The sequence below is a fragment of the Toxotes jaculatrix genome, chromosome 14, assembly GCF_017976425.1.
Source record: "Toxotes jaculatrix isolate fToxJac2 chromosome 14, fToxJac2.pri, whole genome shotgun sequence".
Taxonomy (NCBI): domain Eukaryota; kingdom Metazoa; phylum Chordata; class Actinopteri; family Toxotidae; genus Toxotes; species Toxotes jaculatrix.
In genome coordinates, this window is record NC_054407.1 from 5,377,199 (window position 1) to 5,402,016 (window position 24,818).

The window sequence follows — 24,818 nt, forward strand, 5'->3', positions numbered from 1 at the left end:
CCCATTCACCTAATTAACTGGGAGAGCCCCGTGCAGATCACAACACACTGACCTTCTCACTTCTTCCTTTTCTCCTCCTCTTGTCTGCACATTCACTCCATCGAATCAATACACAGACTTCAGTATGGATCACATCAAATGCTAGTGTTTAAAATGTAACTTGCACCCTCCTTCCTATTTCCTCTCACTCACAGATCAATAGCAAGAACACGGGGGTTGAAACCGCCACTGTCATCTTCAGGCACTCAGTCTTCTCTGGATCAATGGAGGTTTAAAAATCCTCATCGTAATCATTATAATATTATTGTATTTCCATATTTCTTTGCTGATAAAGACATGGTTGAGAATTTAAATCCAACTGGTGAAGAAAGAAGGGGATAAATGAGTATATTGATAATTCAATATCAAAGCCCTCTGTCAGAAAGAAAGGAAGAAATCTAAAGATCACAGATTATCCACTGACACACAAGTGCACTGCTCTGATGTTACACCAGGATTTCCTTTGTGAATATCAAGATATTTCTTTTTTTCTTTTTTTTTTTTTTTTTTTTTTTACTTTTTCTTTCATTTGATTAAAACTTTTAGAGCCCTTCCAACTTTTCAAAATATCAGACAGGTCACCTGAACTGTACTCAGCATTCGGGGACATTGGATGATAGGTAGTGGCCTTTAACTAAAAGTCTGTCTGCATTTCATCCAGGAACAACGATGACATACCCACTCAGAGCACTGGCATTTAGAGAGGAGCGTGTAATGTGATTCCAGATGATGCATTTTATGGTGATGATAGAGAGAGAAGACTGAAATGTCCATCCAAAGAAAAAAATAAATGAATATATAAACAGAAAAGCTAAAGGGCAGTCATAGGTTCACTGCAGTGTACTGCACTGTTAAAATGAAATCATAACACGAAAATACATTCATTACCGTAGACCAAAATCTTGAGTAAAACACATCATCAGCTCAAAATGATGCTTATGAGCAATTCTCCTAACAATAAGAAAAGTCAGATGTAAAGGAATAAAGCTGATAAAATAATGTATATATATGTTTACTGAGTTGTTAGAAAGGGCCTGTGGTTATGAGGACCCCTCATAGGCTCTGTAGACTTTTTAAAGCTTTTAATTTCCCGACATTCTGCAATAATCCACTAAATGTCAGGCTTTCTTTAGAAAAAAAAACAACCTCTGTATAATTACTACACGTAGTGACATAAAACTACAATAGGCTCTAATTCTCAGACATGGCAAAGACTTCTCTGCTTTCCTCTAACTTTGTTGCTCATCTGCCTGATGGTTCAAAGATCCAGTTCAACATTCTCACGATTCTGGCTATAGATTCTTCCTTCAGCACGTTGGTCGAAAACACCAGTGCTTAAACATGAAGTGTGTAAAATTAATTCATCTCTTACGTAACTGACCTACTTTGCAAAGCAATTGTTGATAATGTTGAAACGCTATCGGAAAACTGCACAGTATGTTTCCTCATTAGAAATATCACAGTCATATTTATAAAATGCAACGAGGAATGTGCATATGCAGCACCAGAGAGAAGGGTCTCAGGATAGTTTTACCTCTCAAAGTGCATGCTGGGTTTAATGAGTTGAGGGAGCTCATTCAACTTATCATTTCAGGGCAAAAGATCTCATGTTTATAAGGTCTGAGATGGTTTGAAAATAAAACTAGTTGAAAGTTGAATGAACTTGGATTTAATAATAATAATAATAATAATAATAATAATATATTTATGTTAAGTTAATGATAAAAGATTATTTGATTCCACTAAACCCGTGCATGATGTTTTACAGTAGTTCAGACAGTGCGACAGAGTTATCACGCATTCTGTAGTAAAATTGTGGATCAGGACGCTGGCACCAGTCTGTACAAGATGGAGAAAACTGGTTGATGCTGTTAATGAGTTAAAGGAACATTAGTTATTTTTGTAGTTTTAGCTCTTATTCAATCAACCAGCACCAGGATTGTAAAGAAAACGGGCTGTTCTGTATAAGGAGCCTGATATTGGCTCTTTGACTGTTGGAAATGTTCTGTTTGGAACTATAATGCATTCTTCAGATTGTCTCAGCGGGGAAACTCTTTTTCCTTCAGAGGTCTATTGGGGACGTTTCTTTGAAAACAGTTCTTCAGTTTAACAAAAAACAGGTAATAGTTCTCAGTAAAGCTGGCCCCCTCTGCAAACATCTGTTAGTGTATGTGTGCTGAGGGGACACACAGGGAGAGCCACAGTGCTGAGAGTCTAAGCTGGCAGCCGAGCGCCCTGACAGCTTCTGGGTAATGGGCCCTCGCTGGGATCGCAAGACGGGTCGCATTTTCCCGCCAGACAAGCGGCGGTGGGTCTCGCCGGGTGCTGTGTTTACAGCCAATGCTTATGCACACGCGCATTTACAGACACACACACACCACTCAGCAGCCCGACACGCACGCCACTGATTACGATTACCGGACAAATGTCGCAAATGTGCATGGCCAAAAGAGACAGACAAATAGCCCACCCTGGGAGCTGGCTATTCCTCGGCCAGCAGAATGAAGTGGCAACCACGGTGCCGCCAGAGCTAAGATATCTGTATCTGCTGGGTGTGTGCTCGCTGTCAGAGGTCCACTTGGATGATTAGATAAAAGGACTGTAGCCAGGAAGCAGGTAAGCAGTTAGACACAGGGAGGTACACCAACAGAGACTACAGAGAGAGAGAGAGATACTACTCTGATTTTCTGGGGTGTTTGACGTCGTCTTTGGTCCAAATCAAGGGCAGATTAGTGTTTTACTTGTTACTTTTAATTTAATTTTAAACTCTGCTTTGAGCAAGACTTGGGTCTGGTTGTTGAATGTGTTCTCATATATTCAACCAAACCCAAATGAAACTGTGATAGGACTCCAAATAATAACTGAACGGCTCTAACAACCTAATCTCGTGTGTGGATCGGAAAGACAGCTTGAAGAGAGGTCGGATAGAGTTAGAGAAGACATATGTAGACAGAAAGAGCTTTGAAAATGGGGAAGGAACAAGGGGGCAAATAAAGAGAATAAAAAAGAGTGAGTAAGATAGGAACAGAATAACAAAAGAGCAGAGGAGGTGTAGGGGGGAAGCTCTCCCTGAGGCAAAAAAAAAAATCCATTTCCTTAGTAATAGGTGGCAAGAAAAAAAAGCTTTGCCAGTTTTATAACAGTTCAGGAATAAGGCATTTCAGCTATTTAATTTACATAATATATACCTGTTAGGAATCACTTGTTGCACCTGTTACTCTGCCAGTGAAAATACTGAGCTCCGTATGGGTGTAAATATTGACTAAAGGTACATGGACCTTTTTTTTTTTGACTGCTGAAGCCATCAGAGACTTGGATGTGGCTCAGATTCAACGGTGAGTATTGATGTGTACAATACAACCATAATCACTGTAATTCACCATTTCTTCTGCTCATTTCCACCTTTTGTTCACTCTAACACACCAGAGTATCACTTCCAACTTTGACATCTGGTCCTTTAACTGATGAGGCAACATATGCAACACTCTTCTTCTCAAAGAAAGAAATCATTGTCTCTGTTTGACCATTTGACACACACACAGACACAGACACAGACACACACACACACACACACACACACACACACACACACACACACACACACACACACACACACACACACACACACACACAGTGGATTTGTGCTTTTTGAAGTGATAAAGCAGCAGCATATGCCGTGGCAGACACTGTGACCTGTGGTGACTGATTAAGACTGGAAACAAAGGCAGAGCTGAAGAACTCATTAGCACCTCTGAAAGTCTTTATCTTCCACAGCACAACGGGAGCAGGTTCCTGAACTCCCAGCACCCCCAAAGCCACACAGCTGCAATTAACACTCATTCATAATTCAACTTTTCTGTTCTTTAACCTGATTATCTAGGGACAGGTTACCATTGTTCCAGCTGCTTGCTTTGTATTTGAATTGTTATATACACATTTTAAAGACAAGGAAAAACAACTGGTAAGGTCTTAGCTCAAAACCACAAGAAGAAGTAGAGTTTCACACGATTCACATTTCAAATATTTCAGAAGAATCCCTTCTAGTCACACAAAAATCTATATTTTTAGTACAGATACAGTTTTCCTTGTATTATTTCTCAACTCTGCAACCTTGAAGTTAACACAGGACAAGCTCATGAAAAGTCACCCTGAGCCCTGTGACACAACCCCGTTCTCTTTTGTATCTATCCTGCACAACCATCTGGCAAAGTGTCTGAAAAACCCCACACAGCTTTTGTTCCTGGTCATAACACCGTTGGTCATATTATATCATCTGTGCCTCAGTCTATGAACCTGTGGTTTGTCTGGGTGTGGAAATGAGAGCTGCACCTAAGGGAAAGATCAGTAAGGCTGTCTGTGAAGGAGTTTTCAAAGAAACACTGATGCAGCTTCCTGACTAGTGTAGTAGGTCCAGATTTTACATCTTCATCATATCACAGATGCAAATCTTAACCGTCTTAAAACAGAATTATCCTCTAAATTATACACTTAATGTGCCGTCTAATGAACTTAGATGATTAGGAGCTGAGAGGAAACAACTAATATAAGGTTTGACAAAACAAAAAGCTCAGTTCAATTTCAAGCTTCTTCTTAGCATCTCTGCTTAAGATGAAAAAGCCAGTGTAAGTGGAATTTATATCAAGGTTTTCTGATGTCCACCATGCCACCGCACTGGCTGGCTAACATGACACAGATGCATTAAATTAAGGTTGCTAGCGGCAGTAAAGCTGACCTGGAGAACACAAATGCAGTCTTGCCAGTGTTAAATAAGCTGTCCTACACTGCAGATGGACAGATTGGATTTAGAACATGGTGATACTTTGTTAAAGATGAAACGAAAATACTCTATGAGCCAAAATGCATCTGAACCGTGGTAACGTATTTCTGCTATGTGTGCGAAAGAAAAACAGGAAATGATAAGAATAAACATTCAAAACAGGTAAAAAAAACAAAACAAAAGAAAACTAATATGTTTCTACAGTGAAAATACTTACTATACATCGAATTGACAAATGCAATACGCAAAACACTAGAACAATCTGAATTTTATTTTACTTCCACTAAACAGCTGAAAATATATTCAAGCTCGTAGCTTAAATGCTGCACACCGTGTCAATAAGCCTCGGCACCGAGATAAATTCTAAATGCTACCAAGATAAATTCTTGTACATGCATTGTAGCTGCTGATTAAATGTTGGCCCTTTTGTTAACCAGGAAAAGCTGTGATGAATAAAACTATTCAGAACAGCAGCAACACTTAATGTTCCAGAGGTAATTGAACAATAAAACCTACACACTTCAGGCACTACAAACCTCCAGCATATTACCTTGGCGGACTTGTATGTGTTTTGCCAAACCATTTGTCCATCTGGTAATTACCTCTAAGTCAAACAAAGTGGATGGCCTATAAAAAGCGGTGGAAGACAGTGTAATCCACAAGACGCTCTGCTCCTCACTAAATAATAAACCCATCTAATCGAGTTAGCAAGATGGCAGCCTTTATTCCGTCTGTGTGCAGCTGGGTGATGAAGTGGAAGATGTGTTTTTTTGGACTCCACACCTCTTCCATCTCTCATGTTGCTGCTGTTCTTAAATGGGGGCCCTCAACACAAACCCTGTGACAGCGCTGAAGAGCTAAATGCACACACTGGTTAATTAGACTTGCGAATGAATCGGTTTTAGAACCGTCTTCCCACTCTTTGTTGGTCCACCCCGAAAACTGAAATGAGAATTACAATGGTGGCAGATGAGTAATTAGTTTGAGACGGATGGAATCCCCACTCGCTCAGCAGAATCAAAGAGGAGAAAAGATGATGGATCGTGTGTGTCTATTTGTGTGTGTGTATGAGACGGAGAGCGAGACAGAGGCTTTAATCGTGTTACATTGTCCTGAGAGGCAGGCTAAGTGCATTACCACCATTGTGTCAGGAGTGCTGTTTTCGCATTGGGACTGCTATGGAATGTGTAGAATGTGTTCAGAGAGAGCAGAGACGAGGCTCGGGTCCAAACTCAATCAGCAGCAGTCTCTTCACATTGTGTACTGCTTATTTCTACTCATCACAGGAAAAAAACCCCAAATAAATAAATAAATAAATAAAAGGCCGTGAATAGAATACTGGACTCCTGTGACAGCTGCACATTGATGGATTCTTTGAGAGAAGCCACTGCAGTTTTGTAATGGACAATAAATAGCACATTACGTAAGCAAAAATGACGATTTGTTTTCTGTGCCATCAGGCCTGAGACCAAAAATTCATTTAAACTACTAAAAGCAGCTGCTTTGATCAATCAACCTGTAGAGTAATACTGACAGACTTGGCACTGCTATACTGCAAAATAAAGCCATTTTGTTCCCTACCGCTGAAAATAAACTTTGCAAAACTCTGTGAAATAAAGAAATCTGGGATGTGTTTTCACATCTGATAATCACAAACCAGGAAACGAGTGAGATTTCAAGCGCTTAGGTTTGCATGTTTGCATGAGAACAGGTCAAATCTGTGGCAATGAGGAGTATCTAAAATATGCAAAATGTGGATATGTATATCTTTGGCTCTTACACTCTAATACAGGTTATATAAAAGTACATATTGAAGTATCCATTACTTATATGAGACAATCTTTGCTCATTAGTCAGGTCACAAAATCACATCAAATCTAGATTACCTCAATCAGTCTGATTTCTTTCAAGCTTAAATCCATTCAGTGCAAAGGGATCCATTACTCATTCACCTCTGTGTTTAAAGGTGCTATAGTATCTGTATTTAATGGGCAGAACAGCTTCGGGATGGCAGCTTGCCATCTGCCGGTGAGTTTATAACAGCTCCATATCCTTTCTTGAGGCCCACTGTGCACATACAATTAGCTTCATTACAGGTTTCAAGATGCCTTCATTGATATTTTATTGTGCCTTTCCTAAAATGACACTATGACTAAACAACTTGCATTACAAAGTTGTTACTCTGGACGTTTATTTTGAAGAGCAAGAGGAGCGATAACAATAGTAAGAGCTGATTACAGCGAATAAGTGTTCTTAAAATAAAGGGGAAGGGGAATGTAATTATTGCGATGAAGTTGTGTAAAAGCGCTTAGTAAAATAACTCCTGTCCTGTTAGGTTCACTTCTACTAAACATTTCTTATGAATAAAAGGCAAAACAACCCATAAGCTTCATGTTAACTTATTAACATAACTCTGTGAAAGGAGACACAAACCGGTAGCAATGGATCACACTACAGCTCTGCCAAAGCAGGCAAAAGGAAAGCGAGAGCTATCAGATGTATGTGTCTCTTCCACTCTGATACGTGTTAACTGTGTAAATTCACAAGACAAATATAAATATATGTACATGCAGCTCCACCAAGTAACTAGTGTAGAAAGTCTGAGGTTACCAGAGAAGGAACATGATCCAGTGCACCAGAGGAATGCAGGAACATTGCGCCCTCTGACTTCAAAAGCAAAACCACAGGGTTTCTGAACCGTGGTTTTTGAACCACAGAGATGAAATTTGGATACAAATCAAGGAGAGTATCTCTAATGTGACCAGCTGGAAAGCCAGTCACCTGCATGAGCACAGCTGACACATACAAGCAGAGAGTATAGTAGAGGATCTGACGGGTGTGAGACACACAAAAACACGTAGACACACACACACACACACACACACCTGATGCTAGTCATGCTTCCAGTCTCAGAGCCAAGCTTGCATCTCTCCAGCTGACTGGCAACAATCTGTCGTTCGGCTTCCAGCTCCCTGGTCAGGCGTTCAAACTGCAACTCCTGGAGAGAAAGAGAGAGAGAAAGAGCGAAACACAGAGAGAGAGAGAAAGAAGGAGGGACAGAGAGAGAGAATGTGTCAGAACAATCTGTCTATTTATTTACTGTCACATTTACAGTCATCCTGATCGTTATTTTGGCTCCGTCGTCGCTGACACATTTTTAATTGTTGTGAAATGGACTCTGCAGTCTGTGGTGGGAAAACACACCAGATATCACTTGGTCTGCCAGTTTCACACTGCCAGACATTCACTGAGAGGAGTTTGATATGTCGCATAACTGTGACACCAAACTAAAGCCATCACAAATGTGACATTTGTTTTTCTGCAACTGAGAAACTTGTGGAACAGATGAAGCTTTGGGGGTCTTGGGAGAAGAATTTTGTTATTTTGTGACATACAGTGTCAGCTTCACATGAAAGCATAGGTCCAATGCTTGCCTAACAAATCCTCTATACACTGAAACTGTATGGATGTGCATCCTGCTGTTACCACATGGTAGAAAAGGCTGTCAGTCATGTCACGTCACCCAAGTTTAAGATCCAGTCTGTAGCTCCAGTATGGCGGCACCCCCCCCCCCCCTTGCAGAAACACAGTCACCACTCTGCTGGATGTTAATACACTCCCCCCACTCTAAATCTGATTCAATATAAATACAATGAATGCTTAAATATAATGCATCTCCGAAATGTACTCCTCTACTTAAGTTTAGTTCATTGGGAATTGCTGAATGTACAGAGCTTCATTGTGGAAATTCTTGCTGTTCAGATTAAGGAGAAAAAAAACCCTGAATGCTGGAGTTTAGTGTAAGTCAACAGGTAGGAGTGTTACTGTTAATTGTGTTTAAGTTCCGGGAGGAGGAGTACATTTACAAAACAAAAACCCTCCATTCATGTGAACAAAGGGCTGCATGAGCTGCGCTTCCATCCAAATGAATGGGCATTTCCATCCACTACTGTTTCTGTATTGTTAAGTGCCGTTATGTCAGTGCAGAAGACGGCACAAGACGACACACTTAAAAGAGCCAGTCCAGTCAAACCTCAAACAAGCAAAAACAATGTGGAAAACACAAGTAAAATGTGGAATTTGTGTTTGTTGTATGTATGAATATGAGGAATGTTACTGTTACTGTAACACGACAAATAATTTTGCTTGTATGTATGAGCAAATTTCAAACACAGGAAAACTGGAGAATGCAACACATTTTCTTAAATTACTCATAAGAGCCATTTCAGAACAAATCTGTTAGTGTACGTGGTTCTTGCATGAGGCCCATTGTTTTTATGCTTAATTTATGTTGTTCAGTATGTGATAATATAACCTCTCATTACCTGATCCACAAACAACCAACAGCTGATTATAGAAATTGTGTCTGCTGCTGCTGCAATCATTATAGCTGATTAAATATAAACCGATTTCACCAATTTGTGCAAAAAAAAAAAAAGCATTACACACACAGGCTTGCACACACCCAGGTTTATTTTTACCTGTCATTCCTATGAGGGAAATAAGACACTTTGAGAAACCCAGTGCCAGTGAACCATGTTATGCTCAAACAAGAACTAAGGTAATCTCAGAAATCAACCGCATGTCATTAAAAGTGAATAAAAAGTCAGACTGCTCTGTTTGCACAGATACATTCAGCGAAACGATGGAACTTTGTAATAGTTTTAACATTTGAAAGACCCATAAGTTTATCAGAAAAACACATTTCCCAGTAAGAAAGAACAGTAATGCTCTTTATAGTAATTACACAATTTTCTGCCTAAGAGTACTGATGGAGAGCAGAGTCCTGGTCTGTGGGAGCTTAAACACTGATGATGCCTGAGGCAAATCCAGTCTTTCCACCATAATGATACAATGTGATTATAATGAATCATTAATGTAATAAGTTAACAAATCAAATTGCAAATTTCACTGTAATTTCGCACCATCTTCTCTTTATTAATGGCAACTAGACACGCATACAAAGACGCACTCACACACATATTTACATATTGAAACATGTGTACCATACATGTGCATACACAAGCATAAATGCATTTGTATAAATTCGGCAGATTGTGTACACAGCTTACAGACAAATGTGTGAGAACAGAAAGCTTTCACACATACATTAAAACTAACTGCTGTGTCATGACGTGGATATGCAGTATAGACTCACTAAGAGCAGCTAGCGTTATATAAAGTTTCCCACATGACACAGTTAAGTGCTTCGTACAACTGCCAACTGTCATGTATGTTCTGCTGTAAAGCACTAAATCTAACGAGCAGTTGAGGAGCGGGAAATGTTGTGAATGTAGAGCAGTCTGTTGATGTTAACATGCTGTAATGCTCTCACACACACACACACACACACGTTGCTGTGAAATCTCTGAAATGTGAATGCTATTAAACAGTGAGAGAAACAAGCAGACTCTTCCCTGTTTACACAACTTCAACATGATGATACGTGGACGTGTTTACACTGCAGTGCGGAAAAAAATATAGCTGCTCAACAGAACGAGGGAAAAAAAAATCACCTGTACAGAGTTTTCTGTATTTACTGAGCTAATAAGTCATTTTCAAAATAGACAAAAATAAAAGCCATGTGATAAAACTTCCTTTTTAGCAGTTAGTGGTCTAAGATCAGTCGTCATAGTGCTTTCTAAAGTTCAGAGGCAAATCTGAGGCACATGGAGGATTTCAGAGTCTATGATGATGACGATACAAAGTCTGATTTGAAGAAAAATCAGATGCAAACAACAAATCAGCCATCTTGCTACAAAAAATATTTCTATTTACATCTCAAACAGCACTGAATGCAAGGAGCTGCATGCTTTTCCCTGTGTGATCTGATTTTTTGCAGTCAGATCAATCTAAACACCCTCATCCGCTGATGTAAGGAAGAGTAAAACCGAGAAAAAAAAACAACGTACTTTGAGGCAAAATCCCCATGAAAAGATGAAAAGCTTATGCTTTGTTTTTTTCTTTTTTTGATTTGGCGCTCCTACAGCTGAGAGCATGGAGGCTGAGAGGTTAAGCAGGCTGACTAACTAGCTGGATGGCGAGTCGTGAGAATTTGGTTGTAAGGCTCCTCGAAAACAGCCAGACAAAAGCGATTGCTCCCTCCTTTCACCCCCCCCCCCGAATCCTGCCCTTCCATTTCTGCTCCCTCCAACCCAGGGCTGGCAGGCAGACACCTGTTACTGCAGAGGAAGGAGCACAGACCATGATGGAATGTATTCGGGTTTATAAGGTTGGAGGAAAGTGGAGAAAAAAAAATAAAAGACAGAGCTCACATACCTTCACATGGACCATACTTCACAGACAGACATAAAATCACAAGGTATCCCGCCTTTCTTTGCTTCCCTCTGGTCAAAAAAGCACCAACACTCCTCTCCCTCCTCCAAACACTCATCTGTCCTGGGTCAGGACACAGCAAGCGATAGAGACACAGAGAGAGAGAGAGAGAGAGAGAGAGAGAGAGACTACAAGTGTCACTTGAGCTGACTGCAACTCAGCCCCCCCTCTCTGTGTATGTGTCTCGGTCTATGTCTCTTTCTCTGTCCCTCCTCAGGGGCCATGAAACACACACACACACACACATGGTGTTCACTGAGGCACAAAGGTCCCCATAGCAACGGAGCATTTAGAAGCCCCGTGGCATTATTTATGCAACGTTGCATCACAATGGGCCCTCCCACCGGCTGACCCTGCCAAAAAAGCCCGCTGCTCGCCAGTCACTCCCTGCCTCTCTCACTCCACCTCTCTCTCGCTCTCTGTCTCTCTCTGACCGGACCATCTGCACCCACCCTGAGCCACCCCCCCCCACCCCAATCCCACTCCACCCCCTCCCCCACAAAACACCATCACTGAAAAGCAAGGAGGGATTTTTGGAGAAGCGGGGTGGAAGGACACACAGAAGATGGAAGGAGAGCAAGATGGAGGGAGGCACATACACACAAACACACGCATGCCTATACACACTCGCAGGCCATTTCCACATGCCTATACACACACAGACACACACTGTGCGTTCTGCCTTAGTGAAATTCTAGGGGCTGAAACAGTCAGTTCACTTCAATGGAACCACCATGATCAGAGCCAAAGAGTTCAAAATAGAGGGCCCTATCATATTAGCTGTGCTGCACCGTCCATTTTTATTGAACTGTCATTTAATCAGCCACACAGCCCGGTGTGTTATGGCGGCTGGCGACAGCAAGCATAATTAGGTATGATTTAGGTTCCTCCTGAGTTTTCCTGAGGTCTAAGGATAGAAGCCATTGTGTGCTGTACAGCCTGTAAAGCCCTTTGAGGGAAATTTATGATTTTGGGCCACACAAGTGTAATTGACTTCACTTGACGTGTCCCCAGGTAGCGGTTATGTTACCAGTCAGCTCACCAGCTCCTGCAGTTAGCTAACAAGCCCCCAAGAAGGCACAAAGAATTATATTTAATTATAGCGCTATAACACAAGCCATTTATCTTAGACTACAAATCAACTTTGATTTTAATCTTTTAACTGTATTAAATTGGTTCGTATGCTGTAAGACAAACATGTCCAAACAAACCTATGGAGAAGCAAAGAGTAAAAGCAAAGTGAAGAAAAAAGTGAAAAAAATAAAAACAATCATGCACAACCACCTCTTACCCAGATGCAAGATGAGTCGAAATTCAAACCCATGGCTTCCCAACAGGTGCCACACTCACTTCCTAAAGCCCTGCGAAAATGTTCCTCAGCCCCTGTGCACACTATCTAAAGCCCCTTTTCTTTGTTTTTGCTTTCCTTTATCCTGACTTATCCACTTCCCCTCTCTCTGAATGACACTAACTAAACCAATCATGGCATACCAGCAAATACATGCTGCATGCAAAGCTCCAGCCTCCAGTCATTTCTTTATTCAAATTCGGACTGGCTCAGTTTACACGGCTGTTTGGCTGCAGGCAGACGGACTGACCACAGGTTTGATCGCACACAAGTAGGACATGGGCTGAGCGTTGGGCTAAAACTAGGCAGATCAACTTAATCAATTCAAGGTTTCAGGCAGAAAATCTGAGCTTCAAAGCAGAGGATGTAGATACACAGCATCTCTGAACATGTCTGTCACTGTGACTGTTAGTGTGTGTGTGTGTGTGTGTACAAGAATGTAGGTGTGCATACAGTATCTGTTGTTGTTCAGTAGTCTGCACCAGTTTTGAATATTAACAGGGCACTCTGATTTTACACTGATTTTACTCCACCTTTCATCACAGGGACTCACCATAGTCCTACTCAGCTCGAGAAAACATTTGTATAATGTCTTCTTGGTTCGGGAGAGGTTTTTTGAAAAGGATAAACCAGATGACATCATCAGTGTCATCAATAGTAATAGCGTTAACTATAACAGAAGTGTTATAAGCTGAAGGCATGGAGTTAGAAAGATGTGGGTTTTTATCTCAGCCTCTGTTGACCATTCTTTTTTTTTCTTTTACTTAACTTTGCTGAGTCCTCCAGCTTTATGGAAGTACAATACTAAATCACTCTATGAAACAATGGTCATTAAAAAGCAGAAATAACACTGAATTCCTCTGTATTCTCTCACAGCAGCAAAGCTGGAAACATTCTCAGTTTAAATGCACAATAACACAAGCACAGTGACAACAAAATTAAATGTCACAGTTGAGGTTTGGGGACCACAACAAAGTGTTTACAAGATTAAGCAGCAAATCAATTGCTGACCATTTTCAAAGGACCTTAAAAGTAAACTAACTTGATGAACTGACTTTTTAAACTTGCTCATGTTGTGTAATCCCTCACAATGATACCACAATATTCTCTGTCATCTTTGTGTGGCAATGTAGTTTAGTTTAAAGGAGTATTCCTGCACTTTTTAGTGTTGCACTAACTGCAACACTAAAAATTAAATACAGCCTACATGAAAAATGTTTATATTGCATCAAATCTAGATTAAATAACTAGTTAGCATTAATGCAATTCACATATTAAGATATAAAATTTAAATGAAAACCAAATATCAGAACATTAACACTCTGACAAATCTATGTAAATGTCCTGCTCTTCAGTCATTTTAATAAATCATATCTCATATATTGTATCATACTGAGGTAGTTCTAAGGTTAGGCCAACAACATCTTACCACACTAACACACATTCTAACGTTGCTAGTATGGTTACACACTAATCGGTACTGGCACTGCAACATTTACAAACAGCACTGAATTAGTTCAGTACTAAAAACACACACATTTTCACCTTCTGGAGATTTCAAGTCCTAAACCAGGTTGTATTAATATTAATCAAAGTTATCGACATATTTAACTGTACTCTGCTGACACCAATGTGGCAGCATTTGCTTCGTGTCTGACTAGCTGACAGCTTCACTCTGCCGTATTACCTCGGCAACTTGACTAAAAATTTATTTTAAAATAGTGCAAAAGAGTACTAACATGTCTTCAGTAAAGTATAATTCCTGCGAGCCTCCATGTACAACTGACCTCAGCAAAGATACTGCGCTCCCAGCAAAACAAGTTGAAATTGGTTCTGTTGGCAGGTAGTCATAGGAAACTTTTGAAATAAGCGCTATCATGGAGTTTTGTGAACTCGACTTCTTGCAAAGTCTAAAAGAGGCAATTTCAACACAGGAAATAATGAGTGGCTGCAATCTTTATTAGGTGTGACTTCCATAAATGCAAATAAAAGGATAATTAAGTCATTGGAGCAAATCTACATTTCAAATGTGGAGCTCAAATGTTACGAGCTGCACCAATGAAGGGCTTCATTGGTGTGCATGCATGTATGTGTGTGTGAGCGATCATAGCTTGATAAGCAATTAAGTAACAAGGACAACAATTAACTATGTCTTAATGAGCAGGTTCTACAATCAAGTGCTTGTCAACTGATTGTGTTACTGCAATGTGAGCCCATTAATGGAGACAGAGAGAGGACAGATAGAGAGTAAGTGTGCAGCCACTAGCTTACAAGAACAGGCTGCCCCCTGAAAACCCCATTAAAGCAGCTAGTAAAGTAAAATAAATGACTGTAGGACAGTGCAGAGCTGCATGGGGAGCAAAGTTGGTATGTACTTGTGTATATGTGTGTGTTCTAGATGTAGCTACCCACCCTCTCTCTCTCTCTCTCTCTCTCTCTCTCTCTCTCTCTCTCTCTCTCTCTCTAGTATAAAGTGTTCTAATTGTGCCCTGTGGTGTCCGCTTGGCATTTAGTTGTTTCAGAGAGAGAGGGGGGCGGGGGGTACTGTTCAATGAGAAAATGTCAAGGTGGCTGTATAGCTAAGACCACTGCTGTCTGGAGCTGTTGTTTTAGGCCGAAAAATTATTAAGTACATCCAGTCAGTAACAAAATTGTCCTGGAGGCAGAGGAAAACAAGCCCACACGAGAAGGTGGGGTGTGATGGAAAGATAGAAGAGACCAAGGGAGCAAGGAGAGGGAGGTGAAATGAGATAAAGGGAGGGAAAACTGCAGCAACAGGGAAGACAGATTCAGGGAGATTTAGCGCTCTGTGGATACCAAAACCGCTTAAATGTTCATCCCAAACCAGACAGATTTGTCTTGTTTTACGATAACTGTGGCTGTAGATCCAGGGTTTACTTCCTCTACTCAGTGTCATCTGTGTTTCCACACCCCACACCCCCCAACCTCATGAAACAGTGGCTGAAACTGGTTTTAAGCACAGAGTTAGACACATAAAATTATGCACAGCTGTAGAATAAACTCAATGTGCTGCAAAATAGGAAAACTGTTCACCCACTGTCACCGTCTGCATGGCAAACAAAAACCTCAAGGACGTTGAACACTCAAAGCCAGGACAAATTACGTAAACATCTAATGGGTAAGAGTTCTCCGGAGTTTTCTCGACACTGTTGCTTTAATCACATTGAAACAACTTGTGGTCTTTGCATTTTTGTGTCAGTTTATTGCCTGTTGCTGGGAACATTGCCAAAGAAAGCCCTCCAAAAAAAAATACACTGTATCTGCAGGTGCTGTTTGGAAGAGAAAGAAAATGAGCAGCTCTGACCAATAAAAGCTTAACTGTCCTCAACAAAATGAAAAACAATATTTTAAAGACTTGGACAAGATCACAACCGGACTTTCAGGCCTTTCTTTACACTTGCCTATACTTACTCACAGCTTGAGTCATTGTGGCAAACATTTTCTGCTTTCAGTTTCTCCAAAATGAGGATTTTCAGCTTTTTTGGTCTTATAGGACAGTAAACTGAAAATCTCCTATCTTTTGCACTGCTGTCGCTCCTATATTCCACGCTCTCTGCTCTGCTGGCGTGACTGGCTGCTCAGTACCATGCTCCAGTACACATTAAGCTGACCAGTTTAATGACGGTGTTTTCGCTCGCTTGCATGTTCACTTCAACTGAGTGACTGTTTTTTTTTTGTTTAATTTTGTTTTGTTTTTTTGTCTGCATATTTGTTGGACTTTTTGTTTGACTCTTTTGCCATTATTTTCCATTCTGTCTAATTACTGTGCATGAAATTATTTTATGAGAGTAACCATGGTTTAGCGCCACCAGTTATTTTTCTTACTCATTAAACTGACAGATGGCATTTGGACTTTTCTGTAAATGCTTAAAAATTTGGTAAATGACGAAAAAAAAAAACTCATTAAAAGCAACACCTGCTGGTGTGACTTCTGTGGCCTTCACAGGGGCCAGGGACAAATATCCTTGGTAACTAAAAGGACGCACAGACAAATAATTTAAGAAAAAATTTTAAACAGAAAACATACAAAGTAAATGAAAATACATGAATTTAAAAGGTGCAATGATTCATTTTATCACATTAATAAAAGAATATAAAGATAAAGACCACTGTACTGGTTTGCAATACAGGTGAAAGGTCCGAGGTTTAAAATATTAAAGATTTGAAAGAAATATGTTCTGTGTCTGTGGGGGGAGAGGTTGGAAAAGAGTGGAAAACAGGACTGATAGAAGTCCAGCATGTTCACTAATGCATGCACTGAAATCCTGGCTCAGGCTATGCTGCTGCATCTGTGTCTTTCTTCATTTGCCTGCAATAAAATAATCAACATCTAGCACTAGACTTATGCTCATCAAATATAAAGCACGGTATCTTTTCCTTTGCAGTGTCAACCATCTGCTCAGCTCTCTGCATAATATAACAGGCTGAGCTGAAGCACTAGTCTGGAGCACTAGACTCAACTCTTAAACCCTGCAAAGCCTAGACACGCACATACGCACGCACACACACACACACACACACACACTACCTACAGCACGTACCTGTCAATCCCCAGCCACACATTTTTTTCTATCTGTAGCAAGTAGCACAGAGAAAGTTGATAATGATGCTGAGACGCCAAGTGTAAGAGGCAGAACTGACAAGCTTTCTCTACATGCGGTGCACATGGGGCTGTGCTAAGAGCTTTTCCTTCTCATACTTAAAATGCAAGAATAGCTTATTCTACACTGAAATTATAATGTTATTTTCTTGTACATGGATCAGTGATTGGTGGAGATCCTGACTTTTGCCTGGGACATGTAGCTTTAGCTTCAGTCTTCTAGCATGACGTCATGTCATCCATGAAACCATCAAGTTCACATTTAAGACCTCCTTTTGCTGGATTCCCATTTTTACACAAGTCAAGTGGAAACATTAACATGTTGCTAATATTACCCTAATTTGCTAGCTATCTATAAGTTATAAAATCTGCCTGATTCTATTTATTTTAGTTAACAAAACAGTCATTGTGGTTGGATGTATGCTTTTGTTTGGTAAATCTGCAGGTCTACCACAGTCTACCACAGTGCTCTGGCCTCAAGTATTTCTTCAGATAGAAAAAAAAAAGTCAAGGACTTTTTCAGATGCCAACAGAAACATTTCTGACCTCTGTCACTTGTCCGTCTCAGAGAGACTGAGAGGGCTCCAGCTTTTCATATGTATTAATCCACTCTGACTGACATGCGTCACCTGAGTCTATTTTTTTCCCTCTGGCATGCTTAGTAAAGCGTAATCCCCGCAGACAGCAGTTAAATCATACAAATCTCCCATTGTTCATATGTTCTGAACTTTTTAATGGTATCCTGGTGGCACTGTGAACTATCTAACGTCACATTCTTCCTGCCTGCTGCGGTGGCGGGGAAAGAAAATCAGTGACTCAATCAATAAAAACAATGCTGTTTTCTTCCTGCCTAATCCTCATGCAGCCTACTTGAAAACTATTTATATTTCTGCTGTCAATCAGTACGGTAAAGACAATTTGTCTGGCTGCTGGCTGCTTTCATCTCCTCAGGACCAGTTGCAGACAGACAGACGGTTCTGAGGCCGAACGCTGGTCGGAGCCGGTGTGGACTGAACAGAGTGAATGCTTCAGTAACAGTCACGTCACATCACGTCTCACGTTTAATGTGGAGTTAGATGCACAAACCCACACAACTCTTCCACAAAACCGTCCCTGTACCTTAAATTGTCTTTTTTCCGTATGTCCCCTTGAATAACAAGTAAAACAAAATAAATATCTGATCCAGTTTGAATCCACATCTTATGAATATCTAACTCTGATGTGTTAGACTTTGAAGAGAACTGTATTTGATTATTTAATGAGTTAGCTGATGCTAAACAAATCTTAATTAATCCTTAATAAACAACTGAAGAGAGCAGTGGTGAGAGGGGGAGGGAAGACTGATAGCACCCACTATTATCACAGGGCTGCTTTAAGAAAACACCAATAAAAGAAACTAATGAATCATAAGACCGGCTGTTTTCAAAGAGCTATTAATCCCGAGTTCTTTATCATCCCACATGTCATAACCAACCTCAAATGGAAAGTATTTCAGTATTTGTGCTCTAAAACTGAGGTGTTCCAGTTGCACAGCTACCAAATATGCAAAGCAAATGCGATCAGTCAAAAAGTATGACAGCATTAACAGTTCAGTATTTTTTAAAACAATGGTTCCACAAGTGAAGAGAAGAACTGCGATGAGTTTAATTAGACTTCCACAGAAAAAAGGGTATAACTTCAATTACCTCAGCCTAAACTGCTTTTGATTTGGATTCCTGGGTTTTAGGTCAGAGAGGAGAGATGCTGTTTTCTGCAGCAGTGCCAATTAGAGGGAACAGTTCCACAAAGCACCATGATTCACATTAATTATCCCGTGGATGAGAGGCTGCAGAAACACCATATTCTGCCTAAAAACTCAGATTTGATAACCAGAGCAAAGTCTGTGTGATAAAATTTTCCTCTTTGTGTTTTTTTTTTTTTTTTTTTTTTTAATGTTGGTTGATTTCTCTCTTTGGCTGCATTTTCTCCCTCATGAATTTCCTTCTATTCATCAGCTCTTCTTCTTTGCATTCTTGAACACACTGTCATGTTTTTTTTTTCTCTGATGAGCCAGTGAATGCAACATTTCCTTTCTGACGTTACTTATGTTGCCCCAGTGTTGTGGTTTGTAAAAACACAGCCGGAGGTTGTGTTGCCGGCAAGATGGAAATGGAGGTAGAAGCTGTGATGTAATGAGCTTTCCAGTTTGGAATAAACACAGGAAGAGCACATGGATGCTAACTCTAACAAGGATCACAATAAGCTTTAAGCTTTTTTTGAATCCTTGAAAATTTTTAGTTGTACCGTGTTTCAGGTTGGGTGATCGCAGTATTTGCCAAATAAAACTTCAATTAAACTGCAAATTATCATCATGAGCAAACTGCAATCACTCAGTTTAGTTGTGTATTTACTGACACAACATAAATGAGCCCAGCTATAATTCATTTGATTTGCATGTACCACAGCATATATATTCTGATGCTGGGCTGCTTAAGACCTGTGTCGTGCATGTCTGCAAAAGTTCTTTTACAGCTTAACTTGGAATACTGATTTAAGAGAAGCCACTTCAGTTACTGCAATTGTGCATTTTGTTCTGTAAGATAAATGTTATATGTGAGGACACATTAGTTATATAGCCTAACACTGTCAGCACAGCAAAACAAATTAAATTCAAATTAGAGAAGCCTTCATGAGCTAGGAAAATTGCACGTAGTATGTTTTTAGTATTTCTTAAAGCTTTTAAACTCCTTTGACTAGATTTTGACTTTAATACTCATCATCAGTCCCATTTAATGAGTATTGAGTTGGCTGCTTCAGTCACATCTCAGTAGACTGATGAGTGCTGAGTGAGCTGCCATTTCATTTTAGACAGTCTGATTCCAGACTGGACCTGCTGGCAACCATTGGAAGTCAGGACAAATACATGAAGGACATTGCATTGCATCTGGTCTGAACACGGAGCTCCTGTATAATAATACCTACTGTACATTTTAAAGGACGGGTCTGCTGTTTAAACTGGCATCAAAAAGGTCAAAACAAATAATGTGCTAGTGGCTCTCATCCAATAGGTAGTGAGACCTTTCAAGACCACAAATTTCAATCGCACCACAACAAGAGGAAAATTCAGGGCATCATCAAAGTCATTAGGATTTATTCCCTGGGCACCGTGAGTGTTTGCACATAAAATAGTAGTTGACATATTTCGGTTTGGACCAGTTACTCAGACAGGAGTAAACAGTGTATGTCGTGGGGACTATTTTCAGCTGCGGATAAATACATCTTCAAATCAGTGAGTACTTCAAGGGCCAGGATGGTATATGTGGGCTCGACTCAGAATCTCAGAATATACAGAGTGTTACATTTAAGTAATTTAAATAATAAATTAAATCTTTACTGCTGTTATTTAACCATTTTCCTTACTCCTTCTTGTCGATTTTACATCTTGCTTTTCCCAGATGTGAAATCACAGTGGTTTGCTATAGATGTTAAACTAACTTGTATAAATTTCTATTCCTCCCTCTATTTATCTGTCTGTCTATCTATCCATATAACTATATTATAAATAAATTTATATTTATATAACATATATAACTATATATGTATATGTATATGTATATGTATATATATATATATATATATATATATATATATATATATAGAGAGAGAGAGAGAGAGAGAGAGAGAGAGAGAGAGAGAGAGAGAGAGAGAGAGAGAGAGAGAGAGAGAGAGAGATACCCCACAAACCCCACAAAAATACATATTGCATGAGCCAACATACAAAAACATGCAATATCCATCTGTGCTGCCTGTCTCACATTTTAGTGGGAAACAGTTTGTGCTAAACAAAATCTTGGAATGTCCCTTTAGTAAATATGGACAAGCACAATTCCAATATTTACCACCACAAAAAAGGACCAGAAGCACCAGAAAAGAAACATCGATTTTTCTGAATTACTATTTTTAAACAGAATGAAGAGCTTTGTTTGTTCCCTTCTCATCTGTTGATAGGATAAAATTGTTTTGAGGATTCTTTTTTTTTTTTTTTAAACACACGTTTACATCTTGATATTTCAGAAGTGAATGTATTGTTTGGAATGTTGCAGAGCTGCAAGCAAAAGACAGCTAATCAATACTCTGTGCCACTTTCACTTTATCCGTCGTTTAATCAGACAATATGTCAGATTTTTCAAACAGGCAACATCTCACACTGGAAGGAACCTCTTTCAGAGCTGGTACTTCACACTGTACTTCCCCGACAGCAGATGTGTTGACAGCAGAGATGATGAACAATATGAGGACAAAAGCTGACAGATGTGACAAATACAACGTCGAATGGCTAATCAATCTCATGTGGGTAGAAGGAAACAGAGGAAAAACAGCAGCAGGGATCTCCTGGTGTGAGTCAGCAGAGGCAAAAGACTGGATTGGCAGATTATAAATGTGTGTTTAGGTGTGTGTGTGTGTGTGTGTGTGTGTGTCTGCCGACCGCATGTGGGCACATGTGTATCCAAGTGTGTGTGAAGCCTTTTCTTGGTCTCTCATGCCTGACCTTGTATTTATGAACCAAAATGAACAGGAAGGCTTTGTGTTTGTGTGTGTGTGTGTGTGTGTTGTATGTGTGACCCGCACTGTCTCAAAAACACATCCCTCCTTCCCTTTTCACCGCCTGGTAACAAACACTGGCAACAGCCCAAACACTGAAAAATTACACACTGAAAAAACAAGTCCGAAAGGAAGTGACAAATGACTGACTTAAAAAATAATAATAACTCCACCATGGTGCAGGAGCATGAAATATAACCACTCCAGCTTGTGGAGGAAGAAGGAGGGAGGTGGAGGAGTGAGTGAGCAACTATCTGTTCGCCTACACTTTGTTCAAATAGCTGACACTCCCTCCATTCCTGTCCTCTCCTTTTCAGCCTTTTTCTTTTTACACTTTCTCATCAGGCCAGATCTTCTGTAAGTGTGTGTGTGTGTGTGTGCGCATGCATGACCTGTGCGTGCGTATACGTCCACGTCTACATGACCTACTTAGACTAGGAATGGTCTTCCAGAACATTGTAGTAAGTCAGTGAGGCTTCAGTCTAAAACATGCAGAAGCCATTATTTTTTTCCACTCTCAGCATTTTCACTGGCTATCTTTAGCTTCTGAGTAGTTTTCTTCACATCCTATAGTACTCAAGGACACACACGGTGTCCATAATATCAAGTATCCACCCACCCAGCCACCCACACACACACACACAGACACACACACACACACAGACTGCATGCACAAATACACATCGCTCCATGCACATCTTTTCAGTCCAGTTCCAGACAGAGCCAACATCCACAGCAGTGCTATCTACTGTTACAGCAGTGCAGTGTTACAGCAGGAACATCGCACTGCTCCAATAAAGCTGCCGGACTCGTGATGGACAGTTTAAAATAACAAGGATCAAAATCAATGCAGCAGAAACTGAGACACTATTTTTTTTTTTTTAATTCCACACATTCATCTTCCTCTAAAACCTGGAACCTAAGTTACCTACAAAGCAACTCAGCCAAGGACCATCCGAGGATCTCAGTCTGAAATTCAGGTGTTTTATTCTAGTAGCAACTCACGTTGTCACTAGCCTCTAGCTTCAAGTAGAGCTGAGGAGCGGGCTACAGAGGTAGCTGGCTGTCAGCATCAGCCCCAACTGATGTGACATCACCTGAGGACATTTATCAGATTTCAAACAGCTCCCTCTGGAGCCACAAAAGGCTTCAGACAACTATTTTCAAATATGACGCCGTGCTCCCCCAAGATCTGTAAACAGACTTTGATCTGTAAAATCGGTGGAGTTCCCCATAAGTTTAAATACATAATGAGATCTCACCCTAACATCGTATTTAGAATGTTTTTATATTTACTTAATGTTGATTGGTACTTATCCTATGGGAGCGAGAGCTGAATGAAAGTTGTTCTTAAATACACAAGTAGTGTGGCTCTGGAGGTTGTCACTGCAGCAGTCCATCTGTTCAACTCTTTAGTCCAGATTAAAATATCTCAACAACTTCTGGGTGGATTAACATCAAATTTGACATAGGCATAAATGGTTTTTCAGCGGTTAAACCCTAATGACTTTGGTGATTCCCAACCACCAGTAGGTTACAATTGTCCAACACTTCGGTTTACTTCTACTTCTACTTCAGCAGTTTTATTTCTTGGTGTGCAATGAGCGTTACAGCCTCAAGGGGCTGTGAAGTGCTGGGGAAGTGCACAGACTTGCAGCTTTCACACCAGCCAACGAAACCCAACTGGCAAATCCACCAGAGTTCGAACACTTTAGGTGTGAAACCACCCTTGATAAATGGCCTTTGCTCTGTGTGCTATTAGCCTGGTTCCAGTCCTCTGAATCACTACCCACATCTCAAACTTTGTAGTTCACTTTAAAATCAGCCTGGTGATGCTCTGCTGGAGAAAGAATAAAGCCAATTAGAGCCTTTCTCTCAGGGACTAGTTGGTTCATTGGTTAAAGAACAACTTAGCAGCGGCTGAAAATCTAGTCTTTGCTTACCTCCACACTGATGTGAAACTGTGATGCTCCAGGGTGTGTCACACAGTTAGGTGTGGTTACAGGTGCAACAGAGCACACTCCTGACCACACCAACCAGGTGAAAGAAGTGCAACAGACTGGAAACGATCGATCAGAGAGGGCAGTAAAGCTGTTTCTCAGTCAAGTATTAAGTTAATCTTTGAAAGTGCAGAGTCTACTCATGCGTTGAAGACCAGGCAATGCAACACAAATGACACATGATCCGCTATTTCCGTATGTCAACACATTGCATGTATAGGGATGCACACCTTATACACATAGCTCTAAAGCCTAATGTTAGCTTTACTGAAAAAAACAAAATAAACAAAAAACAAAAACAAGGTGGAAACTTTGTCTTGTCCCTTTACTGCTTTGTCATCCATAATATACCAAGCTGCTCAGACTCTGACAAAATGTGGGAAGTGATGCAACCCACCACATCAGAGCATTTTCAAAATTACACTCAGCGGCTGTAGCCTAAGGCTTTCCTCTAACAGATCAAATGTGGAGACATATTTGTGACACATTAACTCAGATGGGAATTCAGTCATTTGTGTTTACTGTGCACTGTCGCCTTGTCTGACCCTGTGAGGACTGGAGGAATTATCCTCACTACTTTCTGGTATTCACATTTCATTAATTATGACAACCCTGTGTGTGTGCTGCACACACACACACACACACACACACACACACACACACACACATATACACCCACACGCACTCAGAGTCCTAACCTGTTCCTTGACGGAGGCGAGGATGGCGGAGGTGGTTTCAGACTCGGAGCCGTCTCCGTTGGAGGCGTTGAGGACAGGGCTCAACATGGTGGCAGCGCTGGCAGTGTCAGATGCCACCTCAGGCACTGGCATACCTCCTGGAAAACAAGGGAACATGCAACTCTTTTACTATTATTAAAGACACTGTGACACGCCAGCATTTAGACTGAGTGGCTGTCACACCTACACTCTCCCACACTCTTGTACTCGCAGAAAACCATACACACAGATACGGACGTTACAGTGAAGGAAGAGACGAAGAGAGACACACTTAGAAAGGCACTTACAGCATCGACATAATGGAGTTATAGCAAAAATATAAGATCGCTGACAAACCAATGTGCTAATAGACTTCTATTAAAATTTGGGTTAGAGCCAG

At 40.5% G+C, this 24,818-nt stretch overlaps 1 protein-coding gene across 5 annotated transcripts in view; it reads right to left on the reverse strand.

Moving 5' to 3' along the window:
• ctnnd2b (catenin (cadherin-associated protein), delta 2b) overlaps positions 1 to 24,532 on the reverse strand; it is a 114,557-nt gene extending 90,025 nt beyond the window's left edge. For all 5 annotated transcript variants that reach the window (XM_041054972.1, XM_041054971.1, XM_041054969.1 and 2 more), the window contains exons 1-2: positions 24,401 to 24,532; positions 7,702 to 7,814 (exon numbers count right to left, since the gene is read on the reverse strand). In XM_041054972.1, coding sequence (XP_040910906.1) covers positions 7,702 to 7,814; positions 24,401 to 24,532 — 245 coding nt within the window. The remainder of the gene's footprint in view (positions 1 to 7,701; positions 7,815 to 24,400) is intronic.
• Between the last annotated feature and the right edge of the window lie 286 nt (positions 24,533 to 24,818).